This window comes from Phyllobates terribilis, unplaced genomic scaffold (genome assembly GCF_046119375.1).
Source record: "Phyllobates terribilis strain yellow unplaced genomic scaffold, ASM4611937v1 Scaffold_11__3_contigs__length_659146591, whole genome shotgun sequence".
Lineage (NCBI taxonomy): Eukaryota > Metazoa > Chordata > Amphibia > Anura > Dendrobatidae > Phyllobates > Phyllobates terribilis.
In genome coordinates, this window is record NW_027362771.1 from 488,158,177 (window position 1) to 488,183,014 (window position 24,838).

Genomic DNA, 24,838 nt, shown 5'->3' on the forward strand with positions numbered 1-24,838 from the left:
CATACTCACTTGCGGAGCTGCTCCTTCTTCTGGTAAATGCCAAGGCTTGATACTGCACATCTGTCTAATATTCAAATCAATAGGAGGCGGATGTGCAGTACCCTGTGGCGGCCACAACCAGAAGATGGAGCAGCTCTGCAAGTGAGTACTTCCGGCCGGCAGCCGCCAACACTGATAACGGGATGATCAGCGGGGATGAGAGGTGTCTAAGGATAAGTCATTAATGAAAAAGTAGTGGACAACCTCTTTAACTTTTAAAAAAGCAAGTTTAAAATGCAAGTGCATGAGTAGCAATTCCCTACTATAAACAAAATTTCAAAATTGTTCCTATTAAAAGAAAGAGCAATCTGGTAATATAGTAATGAAGCCAAGGGCCACAATTCCCTTCCACTTCTCCCTCAAATTGTCAGAAGCCCATTAAAAAAATAAAATAAATAAGATTACTGACAACCCTCTGCCACTTTCTCATATGCCTAAATAGTGATTCAATTTTGATCTCTCTAGGGAATTAATTTCACTTTAACCTGCTGGAAACATCATTAAAAGAACCCTTTTATGTATTACCAGGGAAAACAGGAGCAATGAGGGTGTGTAGGGGCTGAGGTTTTTAAATAGATCTCTATACTTCGTGGAAATAACCCCCACTCCCCGTGTACAAAATTAAACATCAATGGAGCTAATATCTGACGCAGTGACATATAATGTAAAATGCATCATGCAAACTATACCATTACAATATTTCATTATATTAAATGGTTTCTCAGGGACTTAAAGAGTAACTAAACTTTTTTTTATGTAATTATCCTCTACGCATTGTGAAATTACAAATTTTTGTAATATACTTCATTACCTTATTTCACTTTCTTCAAGCACTATGCCGCTGTGCTGTTTCAATACCAAGTTCACGCTCCTTTAGAAGCTGCTTTCAACTGCTGCTCAGCAAGAATTCTATTTACAAACAGTCTGTGTATAGTAGGAATTCCCCTGTCTGAGCCCCTGCTCCTACCCATGTTCTAAAGCAGATGAATTCCCATACAAAGAATGCTTGTATATAAAACAAGGATTCTTTCTGAGCAGCAGTTGAAAGCAGCTTCTAAAGGAGCATGAACTGGGCATTGAATCATCAATGCATCATAGTGTTTGGGAATGAAGGAAGCAAAATGAGTTAATAAAGGATATTACAAAAATCCACAATTTTACAGTGCCTTGAGGATAATGAAAAAAGTTTTGTTACACTTTAAACATTTCTGACCTATCCTTAGTATTCAAGTAAACAGGACCATGCACAGCCACACACACATGTACTGCCTGTGTAAAAAATTAAGAGGGTGAAGTCCTCCAGGCTGCTTGTTTTGCGACTGGCATAATCCCAGGGTTTGGACCTTGCTTGCTGGTCAAACATTAATAGCCTATCCTGAGGACAGGCCATAAATGTTTAAAGAAGAAGACCCAACAAAATTTTTATTTCATAAACTAACCTGATTACCTTTGTACTTATGTGTATTAATATACTTACTGATCGCAGTCTTCCCCAGTTTCCAGTGTCGCTCTGGTGCTCTTCTTGCCCACATGAACTGCAAACAGACTAAGCAGCTTACAAAGAAGTTATTGTGTGAGCCGGAAGTTACCTTTTCTGTGTAAGTCTATGGAGGCTCGTTCTGAGGCGCCGTAGGCTTACATTGAAGGAAATAGCTTCGTCCACACAACGGTCACTGTGAAAGCCAGCAAAGATGAGGAGTGCTCATGTGGGACTGGAATGGCGCTGGAAACCGGAGAAGACGGCGATCGGTAAGCATATTAATACACTTACACATCATTACATAAGTCATTAGGACAGTTTATGAAATTAAAATGTTGTCAGGACTTCTTCTTTAAGTTCTGGAAACCTCCTTTTGATAAATAGTTCATAATAATATAGTATTCATATAGTATGGTAAAGGTATGTTATTCACATAGAGGCCCAGGACCTCTGAGCTGCGCCTGTGACAAAAATAGGGGAAATTCACCATGATAGGAATCTTTTAACATCAGTTTTGCACCAGTGTTATCCTAATTTATGGAAAATTTATGAAAGTGTCGCAGGACGATTGATAAATTTGGCATATTTTACACCAGAAAAACAGGCACAAATACCGCGATAATCTCTTTCCTTCATCTGTAACTTTCCGCTAACACCAGAATATTGGTAGTAACCGAGATAGAAGACATTTATGAACCTCAGGTCCCATAGTATGATTAGTCAGCTCCATTACCCCATATTAATCCCCCTGCTCAGCTATGCAACTCACAGTGCTGAGGGGAGTATTACATAGGAGGGTAAGTAAAGATCTGCCTGAAGCATTTTAATTATTTTTCACTCGAATGACCAAAGAATTAATCTCATGTCATCTCTATCTAGAAAAAGCAAACTGATGTTACTGACCCCACTGGGCCGGGTACTGACCCCACTGGGCTGGTACTGACCCCACTGGGCCAGGTACTGACCCCACTGGACCGGTTACTGACCCCACTGGACCGGGCACTGCTGCTTATGGACGGGTCTCTGTAATACAGTGGTACAGACACGTCTATGGCACAGAGGTAGCGGTGTGGTCAGTAGCTATATATGTTGGATTATTTACAGTACCAAGATTTTTTATTTTGGGCCTTTACAGATTTATAGATATTTGGTTGCCACTTTTTTGGGGTTATGCTACATTTACATGAATTGGATGGTTTATGCTGAAATCCACTGCAAATTCTGCAGGTGCTAAGTGTGAATTTCCCGCAAAGTGCGACTTTGTGCTGGAAATCTGCAAAAATTTGTACACTTGGCCTTAAAGGGGATGTCCAGTGAAAATGAAATATCACCTATCCACAGGAAAAGTGATAACTTATTGATTGGTGAGAGTCCGACTGCTAGGACTAGCAGATCGGGGCACTTGTTAGAGTGGTGGCCTTTATGGAAATTTTTCATTGAAGGCAAAAAGCTTCAAGTTACACCATTGGTTACAAGGCTAAGTCATAACCATGCAAGTTTTTTTTTTTACACCTCGACTTGGAAGACTTTACAACTTCTGGACCGCCCAGATGTTTATCATTCAAAAACGTCACTGCGTAACATATAGCGCAGCTAGATTCCCAGTAGAGAAGGCAGACATGGTTTGTTACAGTCTCTACCTTTCAGATCAACATATACACAGCGCTGAACAAGTGCTATGTAAACAGCACTTCCTACTCCTGACCCAGCAGTCCTGAACTGTGTACAAAATAATTGTTACGGAAAGGGGAACACATTTTAAAATATATTTTAGTGGTCTTTTGTGGTCATAAGAAAAATATATAAGTGAAAAACTGACAAGTATTTCCTTATTTTTTTTTTTATTAACACTGATATTGTCCCAAAAAAGAAAGTCTTAAAATAACATAAAAATTAGGCACCACGTATCATGGAAAAAAAGATGCAAAAATGATATAAATATCCGAACGGGAAAACATCTTTTTGCAGCTCTTTAAACTGCATGTACGAAAAAAGAAAACAAAAATGTACCAAGACAGGAAGGAGGGGTAAATGGCCTGACCCTGAACTAGTTAATAATGATTTGGTATTTTCATATTATTTATTAATTTTGAGAATTTTTTTAAATTTGTACTATTCTTTTTATACATTGCGTGCAAGACAAAAGCCTAGAACAGACCGAGCCGCTGAATCGAGGGGACACTACCCATGCACCAGACTGATGTGGATACTCCATGTTGCCTGAATTTGCATTTTTCCACGCTTATGTAAAATTGTAATTAATTTGAAGCATCCTGTACGCAGACCATGCAGTACTGTAGCTAGTACTGTAGCCAGTGTGGTACGAGCAGCCTTGCCCTCTCCTTTACCTTGCTCGTGAGATAGCGTTGATCCACTCATCGCAGTCACTGGAATCCTCTGTCCGCAGCTCCAAGGGCTTCTGATTCTCGTGATTAAAGTTGATGATGAAACAACACTGTCAAAAAAAGACACAGTCAGCAAAATACCCCAAGTGCACCGAAACCCCCCAGAGGCCATGCACAGAGAATACCTAAGGAACAGAACGGATAGAAAACACACACTGCTAAATGCTATGGGATTCTGAGAAGAAACTGCAAAAACAGCAGTTCCTCTACCATTTATTATTACAAAGCTAACATTCGTAAGAGAAGTCCCTGTAATACCCCTATGTTATGTGAGTCTCTATTTTTTCTACTTACAAGTTCTTAACATTACTATAAAGTGGCTGGAGAGGAGACAAATTAAAATGGCATTAAAATGGAAATTTAAAGTATACCGTAATTAAAAGTCCTAAAAAAGGAAATGATCTAAAAACCTAAGGGTATGTTCACACTCATTTTTATGTGTATTTTGCAGCGAATTCTACTGAAAATTCACATCAAAAACTGCTTCAATCGGAAATTCACATTGCTTTTCATACAATGTCTTAGGCCACGTGCACACTTATTGGAGTATTTGGTGAGTTTTTTACCTCAGTATTTGTAACCAGGAGTGGAATATTCAGAGGAAAAGTATAATAGAAAGACGTCACCACTTCTGGATTTATCACCCACTCCTGGTTTTGGCTACAAATACTGAGGTAAAATACTGACCAAATACTGAAGGTGTGCACATGGCCTAACAGAAACACGTCACCACTTCTATATTTTTTGCCCACTCCTGGTTTTGGCTTACAAATACTGAGGTAAAAAACTCACCAAACACTCAACGTGTGAATGTGGCCCAATTCCTAACTACGTTTTGAAAACCCAAACATAAAAAGTATCATCACTTCTTTGATGCTGATTTGAGCCAAAAGTTTAAAAAAAAAAGAAAGAAAAAAAGAAGGATGGAAATAAAATGTTTAAAAAATCACATAGAAAACTCACGGGTGATTCTGATGTGCATTTCTCTTGAAAACCATGTTGTCTCCATTGAAAAACACTGCGTATACTCTCAGGTTATATTCACACGTGTAGGCTATGGGATGAACTAGGTGGACTTAGTCTTCCTTCAACCTTAAAAATGATGTTACTATGTTACACAAAACTTTTTTGAGAGAGAAAAAAAAGTTTTTTGGCCCCGACATTGTTTTCGAAGGTTAATTTTTGACTTGAATGTAAAATTTGATGTAGATTCCAAACGGAATCCGCATTAAATAAGTGGCATATCAATTTTTTTTTTTTTTGTGGTGCCATTTTCAGAAACTTGTTGGGAGAAAAGCTTGCTGTATGAACAGCAACATGGATTTTTCCATCGGAATCGATAGGAAGCTTATTGAAAGAGTGACTGAAGCGGCTTTGACGTGATTTTGGAATGGATCTATTTCAAAATCCACAAAAAAAAAAAGATGTGTGCGAACATATACTTAGTAGGTCTGTGCAAGTTTATCATGAATAAACCCTTATATAAAGTGGCCATGCCAGTAGTATCTTGTCATGCTCCAGAAAATGTATTGTTCCTTGTGCTTTAGTGTTCCTTGGCGGTCCGCCATTAGGCCACAGACTTTTCTAGGTGGCAGCCTGCATTCAACTTGTGAGCTAAGGAAGATGTGGACTATCTGATAGTCTGTTCAGCCTCAGGGGTTATTCTTTGCAGATTTCTGCTAATAAAATGGGACAAATCGATTAAACTTAGTATAGAATCTATTCTTTGGAGTGGAGGAAAGGACAGAGCTTTTCTTCTGATTCATCCCCTACTTCAGTCTAGTTGTTGAATCATGGCAGCTGGTTCTCGCTCAGTAACTTGGCACTTGTGCCCCAATCTCAGGATGCTGAAGAATGAGATTTACTTTCACCGCAGCCCCTTACAATTGCTATAAATCGTAGCATCATTAACCATCAGGGCAGACTGACGGTCTTCTGGGTAAAGGGAATTAAAGGTCATGGGCCTATTACCACTAACCACTGTAGCCTTCATACACTTGATTTCGATAAATGAAGTTATGCCATGAATTATCGGCTGATTATTCAATTCTTTAAGTTCTGTTTCTGATAAATTGGTAGTGAACTCTTACTGGCCATAGATCTTGGGCACTGCTTTGAAATCCACTCCTGTTATCCATTTTTATTCCTTTAACTCACTTATGGCTTTTAATTTGCCTTTATTTTACTGTCTGTACCCCAAGCATGACCACACGTGGACAAGTCACTGTCCACAAGAAGATCAACTTCTTCTCCTATGAACATTTCCAAGCTGTCACTTACTACGAACAATAGTTTGATGGCCAAACAAATCACAATGTCGCCGGTCCAACTTTTTATTTGCCATGTGGCTTTATCCCATGTGGTCATCGAAGTAGTTACCAAATCTGGATGGCTTAATTTGTCCCTAAAAGTGCTCACCGTTTCAACAAACTTTGCATAAATGAACAGTACAAGCGAAAATAAGAAACTTTTTTATCTATCTTCTTATCAGTAAAACACGATTCTTTCGCCACTGAGACACTTCTTTTCATCTCCCTGCCTCCTGCACTCATGATTTAGGGTGCTTTCACACTGCGTTTTGTCACTCATTCGTTGGTCCATCAACGATAATGGTGTCGACAGAGCGAACGTGTGCTCTGACCGTGACGTACATCATTTTCGGGTGTATACGCCTACTGGAGGCGGACACTCAGACATAGTATACGCCCGAAAATGATGCACGTCAAAGCACACATTCACTATAGTCTATGGTGCCAATGGTGTATACACCCGAAACCCATTTTGCGGGGGTCCAGAAGTAAGCCCCGAAGGGACCAACGAATGGATGAGAAAACGCAATGTGAAAGCACCCTAACTCTGAAAATTTGCCTAAATCTGTCTTGCTCAAGAAAAAACAGAGTGCCAGTTCACTGAGGGATCAAATTACAGATCCTTAGTGAAGTCAATGGAGTCTGCAAGGGGAGAAGTAGAGTGAAAGGCTGAGTGCCCACGTAGCGTTTTTCAAGCGTTTATGCTGCATAAACGCTTGTGAAACGCTAGGTAATCCGCACCCCATGGTCCCCAAGGGGATTCCGCATGTTCTATGCACATGCTGCGGATTTTTCCGCAGCGTTTATGCTGCGTACAAAAATCCGCAGCATGTCATTTAATTTTGCGGAAGCGCAGCGGAACTCCCGCCATTGACTTGCATTGAGATGCATAGAAACCGCGACTGTACATTTTTACAAGCGGCTTCTATGTGTCTCTATGTGCGGTTGGTACCCAGTTCTGGAGGAGAGGAGACTCTCATCCAGACCTGGGTACCATTGTACCTGTAAAAAAAGAATAAAATAACAAATAAAGTTTATATTCACCTGTCCGGCGGCTTCTCTCTGAATGCCGGCATCGCTTGAGGACCTGCGGTGACGTCACAGTCATGTGACCGCAGGCCCTTCACCGCTCTGTCTCGCGATATGCCGGCAGCCAGGAACCAGACAGGAACGAGCGCTGCAGCCACGCCGGGGCCTCGGGGGTGAGTATAGCTTTATTTGTTTTCATTTTTACGGTTCACACTATATAAATCCATGCTGTTTGCATGGATTTATACAGTGTGACCTAGTTGTCAAGCACTTTCCAAGTGATGCTATCGCCTGGAAAGCGCTTGTCAATCTGCATGCGGAAACGCATGTGAATCCGCATGTGGATCCGCATGTATTCTGCAGGAAAAACGCATGCACAATCTGCATGCGTTTTTTCTGCCAGGGAGATGCAGAAATGCTGCAGAAATTTTCTGCTTCATTTCTGCATCGTGGGCACATAGCCAAAAAGAGAGTAAAGTTAAGTTCCCGCGATGAGTTTTTGATGTTGCGTATTTTGACTGGGCAAAAAAATGCAGCATCCAAGGCTGTGTGCACACGTTGTGTTTTTGCGGTTTTTTTTTTTCCGCTAAAATTTGTCACAAAACCTGAAGGGTTTCCTGATACCAGAAAAGTGAATGAGAATCCTGAAGTCTCATGCACACGTTGCTTATTTGTGACTTGCAGATTTGATGCAGATTTAAATCTACAGCATGTCAATTCTTTCAGCATTTATGCTGCTGATTTCACCCACGCTAATAAAATCTAACACTAAATCTGCACCAAAAATGCAAGTAAAAAATGCAGCAAAAACGCGCGTTTTTGCCGCTGTGTTTTTCCTGCCAAGAGATGCAGAAATTTCTGCACCAAATATTTAACGTGTGCACACAGCCTTACAGTTCCAGGAAAGTGGATGGGATTTATAGAAATCTCATGCCCACTGTGCCTTTTTTTTCACTCAGCTGACCTACGGTGCTTGTTTCAAATCTGCAACATATCAATTTCTTTTGCGGGTACACTGAGCTTTATGTGCGGATTTTCCCCATAGACTTGCTTTTGCATGACAAAATGCATCAATAAAGTTTTGTCAAACAAATACCAGGAAGCATCAAAAACAAAGTAGCTTAATTTAAAACATGACGTACCAACAAGAGACAAAAATCGCAGCGTCAAACATGAGATAAAAAACAAACAAACTCAAAAACGCAATGAAAAAAAAAAAATGCAAGTAATTTAAAGGGGTTGTCCCCTACTCGGACAAACCCTTCTCAATCAGCATGTTTGCCCCCCAGTAAAATAAGGACACTTATACTCACCTCCGGTTTCAGGATTCGCTCTCCCAGGGAAGACGTTCAATCCATCCGAAGGCGGGGAAAGTTAAGTTGATTGAGCACAGGGATCACATGACATAAAAATGTGACCTGATCCCCGGGAGAGTGAGTGTCGAACCACTGGAACAGCGCTGGCACCGGAGGTGAGTATCAGTGTTATTATTTTAATGGGGGCAAATAAGCTGATTGAGACGAGGGTTGTCCAAGTAGTGGACAAACCCTTTAATTTAGCAAAAAGGTGCAGAAAGTCTACATCAAATACTCATCGTGTGCACATAGCCTGATAGACAAAAACAGACTGTGCAACTGCTTTCTAGTTAGTGTTTATGACGCGCCCCTGGGCCTGAGTCGCGCAGCGTTGCGCACGCGGGAGCCTACCCGGAGCCGGATCTGATAGGGGTAGTAGTCTCGTGGCGGTGACCCGGTCCGTGCCCAGGGAGTCAAGCTGAGTGGCAGTCTTTAGCAGTAGATGTTAGAATGTTCGACTACGCCACCCGTTGAATGCGGTCATGAGACCGCCGCTGCAGGGCAGACCGCTGAGGCCGGTGATACGGTTGTGCAGCGGGGATGGTATAACCCCCAACAGGAGGGGTATGGCCTCAGGGCAGCGGACGTGGATGATGAAACACTCAGAGACGGTGCGGTGTAGTTCAGGGTCTTTACTGGTGGCAAAGGTAGGCCCTCCCGGAGTACTGGCTAGCGATCGGGGCCTGGTCAGTCCGTGAGCAGATGGAATCTCCCCTGGCCAGGCGGAGTTGTAGGCCTCCCCAACTAATCGTACTCTTCTGGCTACCTTGCTAGAGGCTGGTAAAAGTAGCCCACGTCCCTGAGTGTACCGTGTGGTGCTCACCCGTATGGCCGGTGACTCGGGGCCTTTTGGTAGCTTCCGCTCCACGTCGCGGTGCTGGTCCCTTGCGTGTGACCGTGCCTTCGGGTTTCTTGGCCAGAGGACCTGAAATCCCCTGCCGGGCGGTTTCTGCTGTGGGGTAAGGATTAGTCCCCACAGCCTCGGACTCCGGGTCCGGTAAGAACTCTTCAATCAGGGCGAGCTCTACAGCTTCCAGCCCCTGACCTCTTTTAGTACAGCTCCCACAGAGCTCCTGATCTTTCTTTCCCTATAGCTGCTCCACTACAGACCAGACTGTGTCTCTGTCTGTGTTTTCTCACTCTACTCACTAACCCTGCCTCAGCCCCAGCTTTATATAGGGGAAGTTCTTCCCCTCCCAGGACTGGGCAGGAGGTGTGGCATGCATAGGATGTCTGACCAGGAAACCTCCCACCTGCTCACAGACGTAATATTGCTATTACTGTGGGAACCAGACCCCTGGGGTGCCACATTCCCCCCTAGTGAAATTTAGTACTCCGGGACTAAACATATTTTTGTAAAACATAACAAGTAAAAACAGAAACAGTACAATAAAGAAAAACACATTAGGATGGTCACGGCATGTCCGCAACCGGGTGCAGTCTTTGAAGAAAACAAAGGTGTCCATTTCACCAAGAGACAGGGAGCCGTAACCAGGTAGGGGTCTGTCCTACCCCGAGTCCTTAACAGTCTTTAGTCCATTCCTGGTTACGCTCCAACATATGTACAAAGGATTCCAGATAATCCCTAAACGACACCTATAGAATAACTAAAAATACACAATTATTTACAGGTAACAGAAAACAGGTAAATACAAATAAACAGTCTAAACACTTAGATCCTCCAACGTACGGGTAACTGGCCTCTAGTGGCTCTAGTGGACCTACGGAGCTGACTGACTGGTCCTGAGCTACCAGGTGTAGGAGCTGTCAAAGGTAAACTGGGCAGCTGTCTACGGGCTCTTTGGCTCACTAGGGGTACGGCAGGCTCACTATAAGCAGAGGGTCGATCCTCCTGGTCTGCTTGTGTGGGGTCTTCTGCCTCCTGGACCGGCTGTTCTTCCAGCTCTACCTGTTTCTCCGTAGGTACTTGAGATGCTGGTTGGAGGAAGGTGAGGACGGGTACCACAACTGCGCCATTGACCCGAGTCCAAGACCGAGGGAAGTCTCCGAGCACAGTACTAACCATATCTTCCCTTTCCTCTGCGGGTCGAGGGTCTTCTTGTTCTTCTTCAGGGCCTCGTAGCTGTTCGGGACACTTCTTCAGGTGATCTCGGGATACAATGGCTGTGGTTTCTCCTCCATCCTTACTGATTATGTAGACTTTCGGGTTCTCATGGCTTGAGGGCAGTACGGTGTACGGGTCCTTCTCCCACTGGTCGTCCAACTTGTGGAGCCGTCTCTTCCTCTTCAAGACCTGCTCTCCAGGTACCAGGGGAACAGCGGGAGCATACTGGTTGTAAGTCTTCTCCTGTCTTTCTCTAGCTTGACAGAGACTTCGCTCCACGCTCTCCTGTACTTTCCGGTACTGCTGCTGCCTTTCTGTGTCCCAGTCTGCTTCTGGTGAAGTGTCTTCGGGTGTCAGGACTCCCATCTCCAGATCAACAGGGAGCTTACCAGGTCTTGCTCTCATTAGGTAAGCCGGGGTACAGTTGGTAGAACCTACCGGGATGTGGTTGTATAGGTCCACCAGATCAGGCAGTTTCTCAGGCCACAGACTGCGTTCCTCCAGGGGCAATGTTTTCAGAAGATCTATCACCACCTGGTTCATTTTCTCGCAGAGCCCATTGGTTTGCGGATGATAGGGTGTTGTTCTTATCTTCCGGCAGCCATACAGAGTACAGAACTCCTGGAAGACTTCCGCTTCAAAGGCAGGTCCCTGGTCCGTCAGCACCTGCTCCGGGTATCCGTGTGGACGGCAGAAGTGCTGCTGGAAGGCTCTAGCTGCTGTTTGAGCCGTTAAGTCCTTGACCGGGACCACCACCAGGAACCGGGAGTAATGATCTACGATTGTGAGGGCGTAGACATACCCAGATCTGCTTGGAGCCAGTTTCACATGGTCCAGGGCTACCAGTTCCAGTGGCTGTCGGGTGATGATGGGCTGCAAGGGAGTCTTCTGGCTGGCACGGTCCTTCCTTCTTAGGTGGCACGGTCCACAGTCTCTGCACCACCTCTCGATGGTTCCCCTCATGCCTACCCAGTGGAACCGCCCACGCAGCAGGAACTCCAGCTTCTTCCACCCGAAGTGCCCAGCTCCGTCGTGGTATGCCTCCAGTACCATAGCCGCGCCTCTTCTTGGCACCACTACTTGCCAGATCAGTTCATGCGTCCGGGAGTTAACCATTCTGCGGCACAACTTCCCCTTGTAAAGGAACAGTCGACTCTTCTCAGCCCACAGTTGCTTGGTCTCTTCCGGAGCGTCTGGGTCAAGGCGGGCATCTGGCTGAGTCAGCATCTCCTTCACCAGTCGGACGGCGGGGTCACTGTCTTGCGTTTCCGCCCAGTTGTAATGAGGTAAGGGGTTGAACGTAGCGGATTGCTTACTCCTTACACGGTGGGAATACTGGATAGTCCCATGCCGGTGGAACGCGGGAAGTTCAACCTCCTCCAGTTCCTCTGGATCTTCCCCCACGTCCGGTAGGTTTGGCATTCTGGACAAGGCATCCGCGTTGGTATTGGAGCGTCCTGCCCGGTATTTGATTGTGAACTCAAAGTTGGACAGGCGGGCCATCCATCTCTGCTCCAGGGCACCGAGTCTTGCTGTGTCCAGGTGTGTCAACGGGTTGTTATCCGTGTACACGGTGAACCGGGAAGAGGTGAGGTAGTGCTTAAAGCGTTCGGTGACTGCCCACACCACTGCCAGGAATTCTAACTTGAATGAGCTGTAATTCTCAGGGTTTCATTCGGTGGGTCGCAGTTTTCAGCTGGCGTAAGCAATTACTCGTTCTTTCCCCTGCTGGATCTGGGACAGTACGGCTCCTAGCCCGATGTTACTTGCGTCGGTGTAGAGGATAAAGGGCTGGCTGTAATCAGGGTACGCCAGGATTTCATCCCCCGTGAGGGCCATCTTCAGCTGGCGGAAGGACTCTTCTTCCAGCTTCTCCCATCTGAAGGGTGGCTTCTGGTTCTTGGCCTTCCTGGACTGGCCTATCAGGAGGTCCTGCATAGGAGCTGCCTTTTTGGTGAAACCGGGAATGAATCTTCGGTAGTAGCCTACCAACCCGAGGAACTGCCGCACTTCCTTTACGCTGGAGGGGCTTGGCCATTCCTTAATTGCGGTGATCTTATCAGGGTCGGGAGCCACTCCGTCAGCACTCACCACGTGTCCCAGGTACTGCACCTTTGGTTTCAGGAGGTGACACTTGGAGGGTTTCACCTTTAGGCCGTAGTTTGCCAGGGCTTCGAACACTTCTGCCAGGTGTTTCAGGTGGTCCTCGTAGGTATTGGAGTAGACGATGACATCGTCCAGGTATAACAGGACCGTCTCGAAGTTTCGGTGTCCCAGACAGCATTCCATCAACCGTTGGAAGGTTCCTGGTGCGTTGCAGGGTCCGAACGGCATGCAGGTAAACTCGCTAAGTCCCATCGGGGTGGTGAATGCGGTCTTCTCTCGGTCCGCCTCTTCTACAGGAACCTGCCAGTACCCGCTAGTGAGATCCAAAGTAAAGAAGAAGTTAGCAGATTTTAAAGCAGCCAAAGACTCCTCTATCCTTGGTATTGGGTACGCATCTTTGTGTGTGATACGGTTGATTTTCCGGTAATCTACACACATTCTCATAGTGTTGTCTTTCTTTTTAACCAAGACTAGTGGAGCTGCCCAGGGGCTACAGCTATCCCTGATTACCCCAGCCTCCTTCATGTCTCTAAGCATCCCCTTGGCGTGTTGGTAGTGTGCAGGGGGTACGGGTCGGTATCTCTCCTTTATGGGAGGATGGTCTCCCGTGGGGATGTGGTGTTCTACCCCCTTTACTCGCCCGAAGTCTAACGGGTGTTTACTAAACACTCTCTCGTACTCTTGAACCACCCGATAGACTCCCTGTTTCTGGTGTGAGGGAGTGGAGTCAGTACCCAAATGTAGTTGCTGACACCAGTCCTCTATTGTTTTCTTAGAGCCGTTACCTTCCTCTGGTTGAGATGGAGGCAAGGGTTCCACGGACTGTACAGAATTCTGGTTTATGGTGAACAATTTAGCTAGCGTGGCATACCGGGGCAGGTGTACTTCTCTCTTCCCGATGTTTATTATGCGAACGGGCACCCTCCCATGGCGTACATCAACCACCCCCCGTGCTGTCAAAATGGTGGGCCTACTGTCTGAGTAGACGGGTTCTACCATTGCTTGGTAGTCTCTACCTCTTAGACCAATAGCTGCCCGGCACCAAATCATCATTTCACTTTTTGGGGGCATGGCAATAGGGAAAGGGTCACACATTCTCACGCTTCCAATCTCACCACCGGAGAGTTCCACCTGTTGCCGTCGCATCAGTGCCCGGATCTCTTTTTGGAGCACTCGCTGCTGGCCGGAGCTGGCGTTCTTGGCAACCTGCTGTAAAATGAAAATCACCTCTGCAAGACAATTTTCAATCACATTAGTTCCTTGCGTTATCTTTGGGTGACTCTCGCGCTTGTCAATGTCTACAATGATCAGTCCCTGTGCTGTCAGTTCGACTCTACCGATTTTAATGGTCACCTCTTTGAATCCGATCTGTGGCACGGGTTGACCATTGCTGGCGATAATACTCAAGTCGTCGTCAGGGTAGCGGGTTATATCCGAGTCATTCCAGTACTGCTTGAAGAGCACGTAGGGGATGGTGGTGACCTGTGACCCGGTGTCAAGTAGGGCACTCATAGGAATGCCATCCAGTACCACAGGCAAGACTGGACGTCCTCCCACATATTTGTCACGCCAGTTCGATGGGCCTGGTGATCTTATTCCTGGGGGTTGGCCCTCTACCCCAGGTTGTGCCAGTTTAAAGGACAGTACCTTGCCATATGTCCGGGTTGATTGCAGCGGCAGCAGATGGGTTGTCCGTCCTCGTTGTACCGGTCGCTGGGTCTTCCTCTGGCCGGTGGGGTCCTCCTTGGTCGACGCCACGGGATGTCCTCCGGTCCGGATGCCAGCTGGATCTTCCCTGGAGCAGAAACCTGTAACGACTGCACAGTTCGGGTTAGCGCAGCAACGCTTTTAACTAGCTCTTGGACCTGATGGTGCAGGTCTGGAGCCAGGTCATTGTTCAAAGCCTGCGCATCAGCTCCCACAGGCCCTGCCGACAAGGGCGCCGCCTCCTGGTGGTAAGTGGTAGTAGGGCGCCTGTGGGCCAAAACGCCACCCGGTGCCGGTTCTCGGAGCACCCGGATGGCTCTGTCCTTGAACTGTGCAAAGTCCAGATGAGGATCCTGTAAGGCCATTGCCCGCAACTGGGTTCGGTGGGCATTGCAATATAGTCCCTCTATAAATTGTTCGGTCAACAGCCTGTCCTCGTTTCCCACGCCGTCAGGGTCGGTCTGCTTAATGGCTCTCAGGGCCTCTTGTAGGTTTAGTGCATAGTCCCTTATATTCTCATGTGCTCGCTGTTTGCACCCGTAGAATCTAAGCCTAATCTCAGCTGAGGTGCGGGTATCAAAGGTGTCCTTCAGCCGGGTTAATATCCCTGCGACAGTCCTCCTCCCAGGTGGCCAGGACTTTACCTCCCTTTGGGCTGCCCCGGTTAGTTGGGCCACCAGGATGCTCACTTTTTGCTCTTCTGTGAGGGGGTACACCTGGAAGAGGCTATCCAGCTTTTCTCTAAAGTCATTCAGGGTATGTGACTCCCCTGAGTACTGGGGTAGCCAGGCTGCCCCCGGGATATAGGGCATAGTGAAAGGCATGACCGCAGCAGCGGTGGCGCTGGCGGTGGCTGCGGCAGTGAAGCTCTCCTCCGTATCCGACATCTTCCTCCCCCCTAGTGGACCGTGGCCTACCTTGCGATGATCCTCTTCCGTAGGCCGCGGCTCCGCAGTGGATCGTCAGGGTCGAGGACCTTCCGTCGCGCTCCTATGACGTCGGCGTCTGCTGGGCTCCTTCCAGGACCTTACGCAACGTCCGGACGTGAGGCGGGGCTTCAGTTCTCGCGGGCTTTTCGGAGTCCACGCCCCTCTTCTTCCCGCGCGGCGTCTTCAAGATGGCGTCCAACGGCGGGAAAACTCCACGGATGGCGGGAAGAAGGCAGAAGATGGCGTCCAACGGCGGGAAAACTCCACAGATGGCGGGAAGAAGGTAGAAGATGGCGTCGGATGGCGGGAATCTTCACCACAGGTAAGTTGAAAAGTCTCTTTTTCAGGCACGCAGTACCCGGTGGTTGCGGGCACGAAATCCTGCCGACTACGCCAAAGTTGACGCGCCCCTGGGCCTGAGTCGCGCAGCGTTGCGCACGCGGGAGCCGGATCTGATAGGGGTAGTAGTCTCGTGGCAGTGACCCGGTCCGTGCCCAGGGAGTCAAGCTGAGTGGCAGTCTTTAGCAGTAGATGTTAGAATGTTCGACTACGCCACCCGTTGAATGCGGTCATGAGACCGCCGCTGCAGGGCAGACCGCTGAGGCCGGTGATACGGTTGTGCAGCGGGGATGGTATAACCCCCAACAGGAGGGGTATGGCCTCAGGGCAGCGGACGTGGATGATGAAACACTCAGAGACGGTGCGGTGTAGTTCAGGGTCTTTACTGGTGGCAAAGGTAGACCCTCCCGGAGTACTGGCTAGCGATCGGGGCCTGGTCAGTCCGTGAGCAGATGGAATCTCCCCTGGCCAGGCGGAGTTGTAGGCCTCCCCAACTAATTGTACTCTTCTGGCTACCTTGCTAGAGGCTGGTAAAAGTAGCCCACGTCCCTGAGTGTACCATGTGGTGCTCACCCGTATGGCCGGTGACTCGGGGCCTTTTGGTAGCTTCCGCTCCACGTCGCGGTGCTGGTCCCTTGCGTGTGACCGTGCCTTCGGGTTTCTTGGCCAGAGGACCTGAAATCCCCTGCCGGGCGGTTTCTGCTGCGGGGTAAGGATTAGTCCCCACAGCCTCGGACTCCGGGTCCGGTAAGAACTCTTCAATCAGGGCGAGCTCTACAGCTTCCAGCCCCTGACCTCTTTTAGTACAGCTCCCACAGAGCTCCTGATCTTTCTTTCCCTATAGCTGCTCCACTACAGACCAGACTGTGTCTCTGTCTGTGTTCTCTCACTCTACTCACTAACCCTGCCTCAGCCCCAGCTTTATATAGGGGAAGTTCTTCCCCTCCCAGGACTGGGCAGGAGGTGTGGCATGCATAGGATGTCTGACCAGGAAACCTCCCACTTGCTCACAGACGTAATATTGCTATTACTGTGGGAACCAGACCCCTGGGGTGCCACATTTATCTCACCCAAATCTGGATTAACAACTACACTGCTCAGTACTGCTCTGCTGTATGATGTCCTCCATGGACATGTGCTACATATGGACAGGAGAGCAGGAATCCATTATCTATGTGTGTAATTGGATCCCCTAGGTATTGGCAATCATTGTAGTATCTTGTCTCCATCCACAAGCTCTGAGACAACTGAAAATCAGAGGTAGGAGACTGCAGTGGGGAAAAGTAGTTAAAATGCAGGATATAAGTCATATAATGACCAGCATTGTTCCTCAAGAAAAAACAGGACAGCTTATTCTGAAAGTTCTGCCATTCAGGAGGGAGGCAGTCACACAACCTGCACATTTCCTTCTGAGAATAGATGATTTTTAGGACCTTCTATTCATAGAGATGCCAACATGAAACTTCCTATTCTGCATCAGGCCCAAATCATATCTGAGTAGGTAAAGTTTGGAAGTGAATGTTGCGGGCTGTCCATACATATTACAGTAATATCTGCCGGGAAACAAGATTTCTCTTCAAATTACTGAATCGCGTATAGGCAGCTTTATCCTGACCCACTTTGAACAGGATCTACATGGACTAACAAAAGACGAAGGAAGATATTAATTAAGGGGCTATGCCATCAGACTAATGGGCCTTTAAAATGCGGTGAAATTTCCATCCGTCAATAACGAAAAAGTAGAGATCAGCAAAAATAGGACCTCTGCCTGACAAAGCTATCAAATCAATGATTTCCAAACACTGCATGCATATAAATCACCTCCACTTGTTGTCTAGATGCCTGTAAGGTTGGAATCACATTTTTTTGTCTTTTTACACTGTATGCAGGTTTCACCTTTGTAATCTGTTTTTGTAAAGAGGGACAAAATAATGTCTCAATAAAAAATAATGGTGGGATTTCACTCAATTGTTATCGGAGTAATCTAAGGAATATTATATTAAAATAATCTAGGAAATCTGTCACCAGGTTTTTACTGTTTAATCTGAGAGCGACATAATGTAGGGGCAGAGACCCTGATTCACTTATTAGGCTGTGTGTTGCAGTTACAATACAATCATTGTTTTATCAGCAGGAGATTATCACTGCCTGATTAAGGCTCACGTGCACAGCAGTCCAGCCACTGATTGGCAGCTAACAGTGCACAGTATACACAGCAGGCTGCCAATCAGTGGTGTGGGCGGGGTTATACAGGGCTCAGCATTCTGAGCACTGCTACATCTACAGCAGAGAAACAGGGATTTTATCAATATAAAACAAGCAGCCCAGTAAGTGACACATCAATGGAATCAGGATCTCTACCCCTACATCATGCTGCGCTTAGATTACATAGCAAAAACCTGCTGATGGATTCCCTTCAAGAATAGTTTTGCAGTTTATAAACAGAAAAAGAGAACTGAGTAAATGTTATGATTTACTTATCTTTATTTACAGTCTGCATTATAGCTCACAGCTGCAGTCGCAACCTTCAGAGCTGAAATCTCATACTGCACAGAGATGGCTCTTGTGATTGTAATTATGTGATTTTTATTTGCACTTCAAATGAATAAGATTTAATAAATGAGCAGTATCCAACTCCAATTATAAAGAAATGGGACGTGTTGAGTTGTGAATACAGCTGTGGATTATAAAGCCAATATTTTAAAATGATCTCTTTCCAAAATCCTTATTCAGACTTCCTAATATGCTCCCTGTTAAAATGTTTTCCTACAGTGCAGATGTCCAGGACTGTGGCTGCAGGGAAAGGAGTTTACAGAACCAAAAAACATGCCAGCTTCTGGGGTAAAAAAGTTGAAGATTTGGGGTACACCATATTTACGTAATTATTTGCAACTTTTTTTGCTCCCTGCAAGTTCTTAAAAAGTGAAGAGTGGTCTTCTGCATACTGGGAAATTGACTATAAAGTACACCAGGACCTGCTGTAAATTGTAGCGCAAATCCAGACTGGTATACAGCCGTTATTTTGCGCTTTTCTTTCCTCCACTTGAACATTTGTTTTCTTCAATTTTTTTGTACTTTTTCATTTTTTTACACACTACTATTTAGATACTTTTTTTGTCTCCCTTGGGGACTGGAACTTCCAGTCGTTTGATCACTTGTTCTATATAATGCAATAATTAAGATTTATAGTAAATTACAAAACTATCAATCGCCTATGAAGCACAGCCACAAGCTCATATGACCACCAAGATGGTGGTAGAGGGGGTCGTGATAACACATTGGCTCTGAATTTCAGAGTAGGAAGGCGATAGGCTCCCAAACGGATACCGGCACCATTTCAAGCCATTTAAATGCCTCTGTCAGAGATTGACGGCAGCACCAAAATCGTTAAACAGCAGCAACCGGAGTTAGCTGTGGTCGCTGCTTAGAGGCAGGTGTATAACATGTATGACACATCCAACACCCACAGTGTGGGCTAAACTTGTGAGCGCCACTGCAAACAGCCGCAGCACTGGAGTACTGGCTTTGCATTTAACAAAGGAAACCGTCAGCATGGAGGATGTTCTTATGAGTTTGCCACAGATATTCCATTCGTCCCATGAAATTGGCCCTCGTTTATGAGTTTTTGACATAGGGAAATGACACTAGAGGACAGGGACTGATGTAAGTGATGTCAATCAGTGTACAGCGCTGTGGAATATGTGTGCGTTACACAAGAAAGAAATAACTAGCACCATAGGCAGCCGTCAGCAGTTATTATACTGCAGATAACGAGATAAAGCAATATGCCTCAGCACCGTCAGTCTCCCGACTATATTACAGTAATTGCTAGGCCATCCCACCATATGCCTGGCTATGCTGCACGTGCATTACCTGTATACAGGATACATCGCTTCCTATGCAAGTTCCTTTTTCTGAACTTGCTGAAGACGTGGCCACTACGACATAATAATCGTCCTATATTCCAAGTATTCCCATCATATCATGCTGAATATATAACTCACCCTCCATCTCCTCCTATACTGTATCCATTGCCATATTTCAGTCACATCTGTTCACTCACAAAGATTAAGTAATGAGCTGCCCACACGAGTTTTGCCTTCAGCAGAATGTTCCTGCCATGTTTACCAGCACTTCATGCACAACAATACATTTCTCTTACCTGACATCGTTCTACCTCTTAATGGTAACCATGTCACTAAGTTTGGGGCTACTAAAAAAAAAATCAGCATGTCTTTATGCAGCTGTGGTTTACCATTCCAAACCTGCCCAAGTCAAAAATGGCCATTCTGGAAATAGGTATCAAAACATGTATACATCGAAGAGGACTTGACACTTGCTCAAAAAAATACCTTGTAAAAATCCATGAGCTCCCCCGATTCCTCAGCTCTTTTCCGTTTTTTGCTGCGTCACTGCATTGCAGAGATATTCACATATTTCTTTTGGAGCACAGTATGGGAAGTTTCTGCTTACAGACCAACTAAGTCTTTCTTCAAAGTCTTCTCTGGCAGCGTGCGCCTTCACCTCGTCTTCCCAGATGCTGCCAATCACAGCTTGGCAACTTCTGAGACAGCTAGATGAGCTTTCAAGCATTGGCAGTGTCTGGAAAGGAGGGGTGATAGCAGAGGAGACTCTGAATGAATGCCCAGTTGGACTGCAAGCAGAGATTTCACAAATTGCGCTCCAAAAGCAGCACATGAATATTTCTGCAATGGAGTGACGCAGCACTAAACAGAAAAGAGCGTCAGAATCAGGGGAGCTCAGGGATTTTAACTAAGTAATAAACTTATTTTTTTGAGTACGTGACATGTCCTCTTTAAAAGAGATTAGTTGAGTAGCAGAGGACACCACAAAGTCCTTTGGTTCATCTATGAAAAGTGCATTAAAAAAGGCTATATCCAGAGCCTAAATCTTGTGTACATGGCCATGGAATAAATACCATTTTTCAACTTTTTGATATGGGACTGCGGACACTTTTTATTACTTTATATGCAATACTCCAGTGGTCGGACTTGTATCTTTTTTTATCTCGGTTTTGTTTTCATGTTCATTTACTGTCCCATCAGTCCTAAGTATGGAATAATATATCAAACTAAAGTTGTGCGCTGTCAAACGCCAGTCAATTTCAGTCAACTGTGCCCCCAATCTAGGGCTAATGACACTGCAACAGGTGAGAAAAACAACTGGAGCCGATTCCCAGGGTTTACCTGGGGACTCTACCGTCTTTATGAGATAAGTAGAAGGGTGTGTGGCCTAACCTGGCTGTAAGACTCTTCTTGAAATGTCATCCAACCCTACTGGTACACTTGTAGACTCATGTATGGGCTTCAAGCACTACCAGTTATTGGCTTGATGTGGGGTGGTATAGTCATTAGTTCATTCTATATACAAGACCCTATGCACCCATCACTCAGGTTTACTTCTGGCACTACTGTATTATTTTCTTGCTTTCTAGCACTATATGCATATTCAGCCATTTACGGTATACTACATATGTCTATCACCAGTTGTGATCAGCCACAAGGCGGTAACGCCTAACATACCCTCTGTGTGCTGGGTGCCCAAGGTTGGTATACAGTTACTCTGCCTTTTCCAGGGTACAGGGCAGCTGCTGCTCTGGGGTGTGTAATACTGTCTGAGTGACCTTCTTACTTGCCCGTCTCTCTCAGGTGTATACATCAACTATGTATGAGTCTGAGCTGTTACCTTCATGTGTCATTTTGTCCTATAAAACTTTTCGTCAGTCCTTTCTGTCAGTGGTAATTGGCTATACAGCTTTCCTATGATCTGCAGTGAATATATGAACGTCTTATCGAAGGTTTACACATTTTTCCAAATTGATATTTTCAGTTTACACAAAACTTCTGTAAACTAGTTATGCCCCAATCTCACATCAGTATAGTTCTGGGACACCACAGATCTACTACCTCTTCCATCTGTCTCCTAAAAGTCTTTGTACCTCTCCACCCTCCCAATGTCACATGAGATCATAGATCCATGTCCCGCTGCCCACCTGAAGATGCAGCCAACCAGGACCAGCATTCTCCACTAAGCAATCATTACTCATTCTACTTGTCTACATGTGTGACAATATAAACCATCTAAGCCACAGGCCTCATGTCTGATAGGCCGCATGACATATATGCTATACCCCCATAGATTCCCCGTGCCCACCACCCCACTTGCAATACAAGGTGAGCCCAGGTACACCCTGTGCCCCACAAATTACATCAACCAGTCATGTCACCACAATCACAAGTACTGATGCCACCAACGAGCTCTCCAGCTAAATGTACACCCCACCATTCCCTACTGCTGAGTTTCTGGCATCCATTCCCACCCTCCCCATTGTCACTCTTCTGTACTATTCACACTCATTTTTTGGACAATATTGATGAGTTTCCCTATCCTACATCACTAATAGTGAAATCATGTCCCTATCATGTGCCCACCTGCTACCACCCACAGAGGACCACCCAAGCCCACCAGCTGAGGCCATTTCATACATTTTATCTATAACAAGAACCAAAGGACCAGGCCTCTGATAAATTCTTATGAGATTAAGAACATTTACCCCTGACTATCACTGCACACACACACTAATTATATATATATATATACACACACACACAAACATACACATATATATATATATATTGTATATATATATATATATACACACACAGTATATACACACAAATATACACATATACATACACACACACTTAAATATATACTCACACACATATATATACACAGACACACTGTGTATACAGTTCATGTTCAGCCCCTCTACTCCTTATTCACCCCCCATGGGCTAATACCACCAGCTAGGCTATCAATCTTACACCTCTCCCAGGGGACCCCCTTGCCTACTTCCCTTACCTGCCTGGGTGCCCCCCACCCCCACCCTTCTTCCCCTGCACGATGATGTATGGGGGGTCACTATGGGCCATGCTAGACTTATGCATGGTGGTCGTGTATGCTGCCAATGTAAACAGCTGCCAAACCCACCTGTGCCCCTATCCTGCAGCAATTCTGTGCACCAGTAACGCCCCCCCCCTCCTGTCTCCGGGACCCCATGGCCCTGCTGCTTCTGCCATCACTTACCTGTGCACTGCATTAACCCCTCCATACCCACCGCTCCTGAAGCCCACCTGCCCGGCCCCCACTTGTGCACCTGTCTGTGGGCAGCACGTCCCTGCAGGCACAGCGGTACATGGCAGCCCCCGTCCCTCGCCACCATGCAGCGTGCCGGTACCTGTCTCTCCGGGCCCCCCTTGGCGCCCCGCTCGCAGCTGCAGCCCTCCAGCAGGTACAGGGCACACGGGCGGCCGCTGGATTCGCTCTCGAAGCAGAAGAGCAGGTTGTGCAGCAGCGAGAAGCTCCGGCTCTGCCAGCGGCTGTTGTCCGAGCTGCGCTTGCTGAGGGTCCCCCTCCGCGTCCCGTCCTTCCTCGCCAGCTGCCCCAGGTACACGGCATGAGCCTCGTTCAACCGGAGCCGCTGCATCTTGTGGCCCCCGCCCACGTTTCCCCCCCTGCACCCGGGTGCCCCCCTCCTCCTCACACGCTGCCCTGCTCTCCGGTACTCCCCGTACAGCCCCCGTTGTACGATCACCGCACTCCTCCTCCTCCCAGTGCTGGCACACTGGCTCCTCCCCCCCGCCCCTCTCTGTCCCGGTGATCTCCGGCGGTCCCGCGGACAGAGCCCAACCCAAAGCACGGGAGGCGGGGGGCTGCGGTGTACGGGGAGTCCGGGGCCCGGATAGAAGGGGGCGGGGGCCAGGTGAGGAGGAGACGACAGGGGCTACGAGCTACCGCAGCACAGGTACTGGGGAGCTGAAGATGACAGCAGCACAGGGAGAAGATGCGGGCACAGGTGAGGGGCACTGCAGGCAGGGCTGCAACCTCTGCCACATAAATGCCCTTCTCACTGACCCTGTGGTAAACCTGGTATACTGCCAACATCTTGCAGTGCCCACCATGAAAGATGTCCAGGGAATGTCCATTCCTGTAGGTCAGACATCTGCCCCAGACCTGACCCCAATGGGTACTGACCACCCTACTGCACCATGACCACAGGAGCCACAGCCGAATATATGAGAGGTGACCACCCTACTGCACCATGACCACACGTGCCACAGCCGAATATATGAGAGGTGACCACCCTACTGCACCATGACCACACGTGCCACAGCCGAATATATGAGATGTGACCACCCTACTGCACCATGACCACACGTGCCACAGCCGAATATATGAGATGTGACCACCCTACTGCACCATGACCACACGTGCCACAGCCGAATATATGAGATGTGACCACCCTACTGCACCATGACCACACGTGCCACAGCCGAATATATGAGATGTGACCACCCTACTGCACCATGACCACACGTGCCACAGCCGAATATATGAGAGGTAACCACCCTACTGCTCCATGACCACACATGCCACAGCTGAATATATGAGAGGTGACCACCATACTGCACCATGACCACAGGAGCCACAGCCATATATATGAGAGGTGACCACCCTACTGTTCCATGACCAAACGTGCCACAGCCGAATATGTGAGAGGTGACCACCCTACTGCACCATGACCAAACGTGCCACAGGTGAAGATTAGAGAGATGACCACCCTACTGCACCATGATCAGAAATGTCCAAGTGTGATAGCCGAATATAATATAAGAGAGGTGCAACCCTACTGCACCATTATCAGAAATGCCACAGCCGAATATGTGAGAGGTGACCACCCTACTGTACCATGATCACACTTGCCACAGCGGAATATATGAAAGGTGACCACCCTACTGCACCATGACCACATGTACCACAGCTGAATATGTGAGAGGTGACCACCCTACTGCACCATGACCACAGGAGCCACAGCTGAATATATGAGAGGTGACCACCCTACTGCACCATGACCACACGTGCCACAACCGAATATAAGAGGTGAACACATTATGACCACATGTGCCACAGCTGAATATATGAGAGGTGATAAACCTACTGCACCGTGATCACAAATTCCACAGTTGAGCATAATATAAAAGGTGACAACCC

The 24,838-nt window shown here is 46.9% G+C and overlaps 1 protein-coding gene across 2 annotated transcripts in view; it reads right to left on the reverse strand.

The window, feature by feature from the left end:
* Window positions 1-23,319, reverse strand: part of RASGRF1 (Ras protein specific guanine nucleotide releasing factor 1) — a 90,431-nt gene extending 67,112 nt beyond the window's left edge. For both annotated transcript variants that reach the window (XM_073653524.1, XM_073653522.1), the window contains exons 1-2: window positions 23,025-23,319; window positions 3,868-3,974 (exon numbers count right to left, since the gene is read on the reverse strand). In XM_073653524.1, the coding sequence (XP_073509625.1) occupies window positions 3,868-3,974; window positions 23,025-23,273 (356 nt within the window). In that variant the 5' untranslated portion in view covers window positions 23,274-23,319. The remainder of the gene's footprint in view (window positions 1-3,867; window positions 3,975-23,024) is intronic.
* Window positions 23,320-24,838: the final 1,519 nt, after the last annotated feature.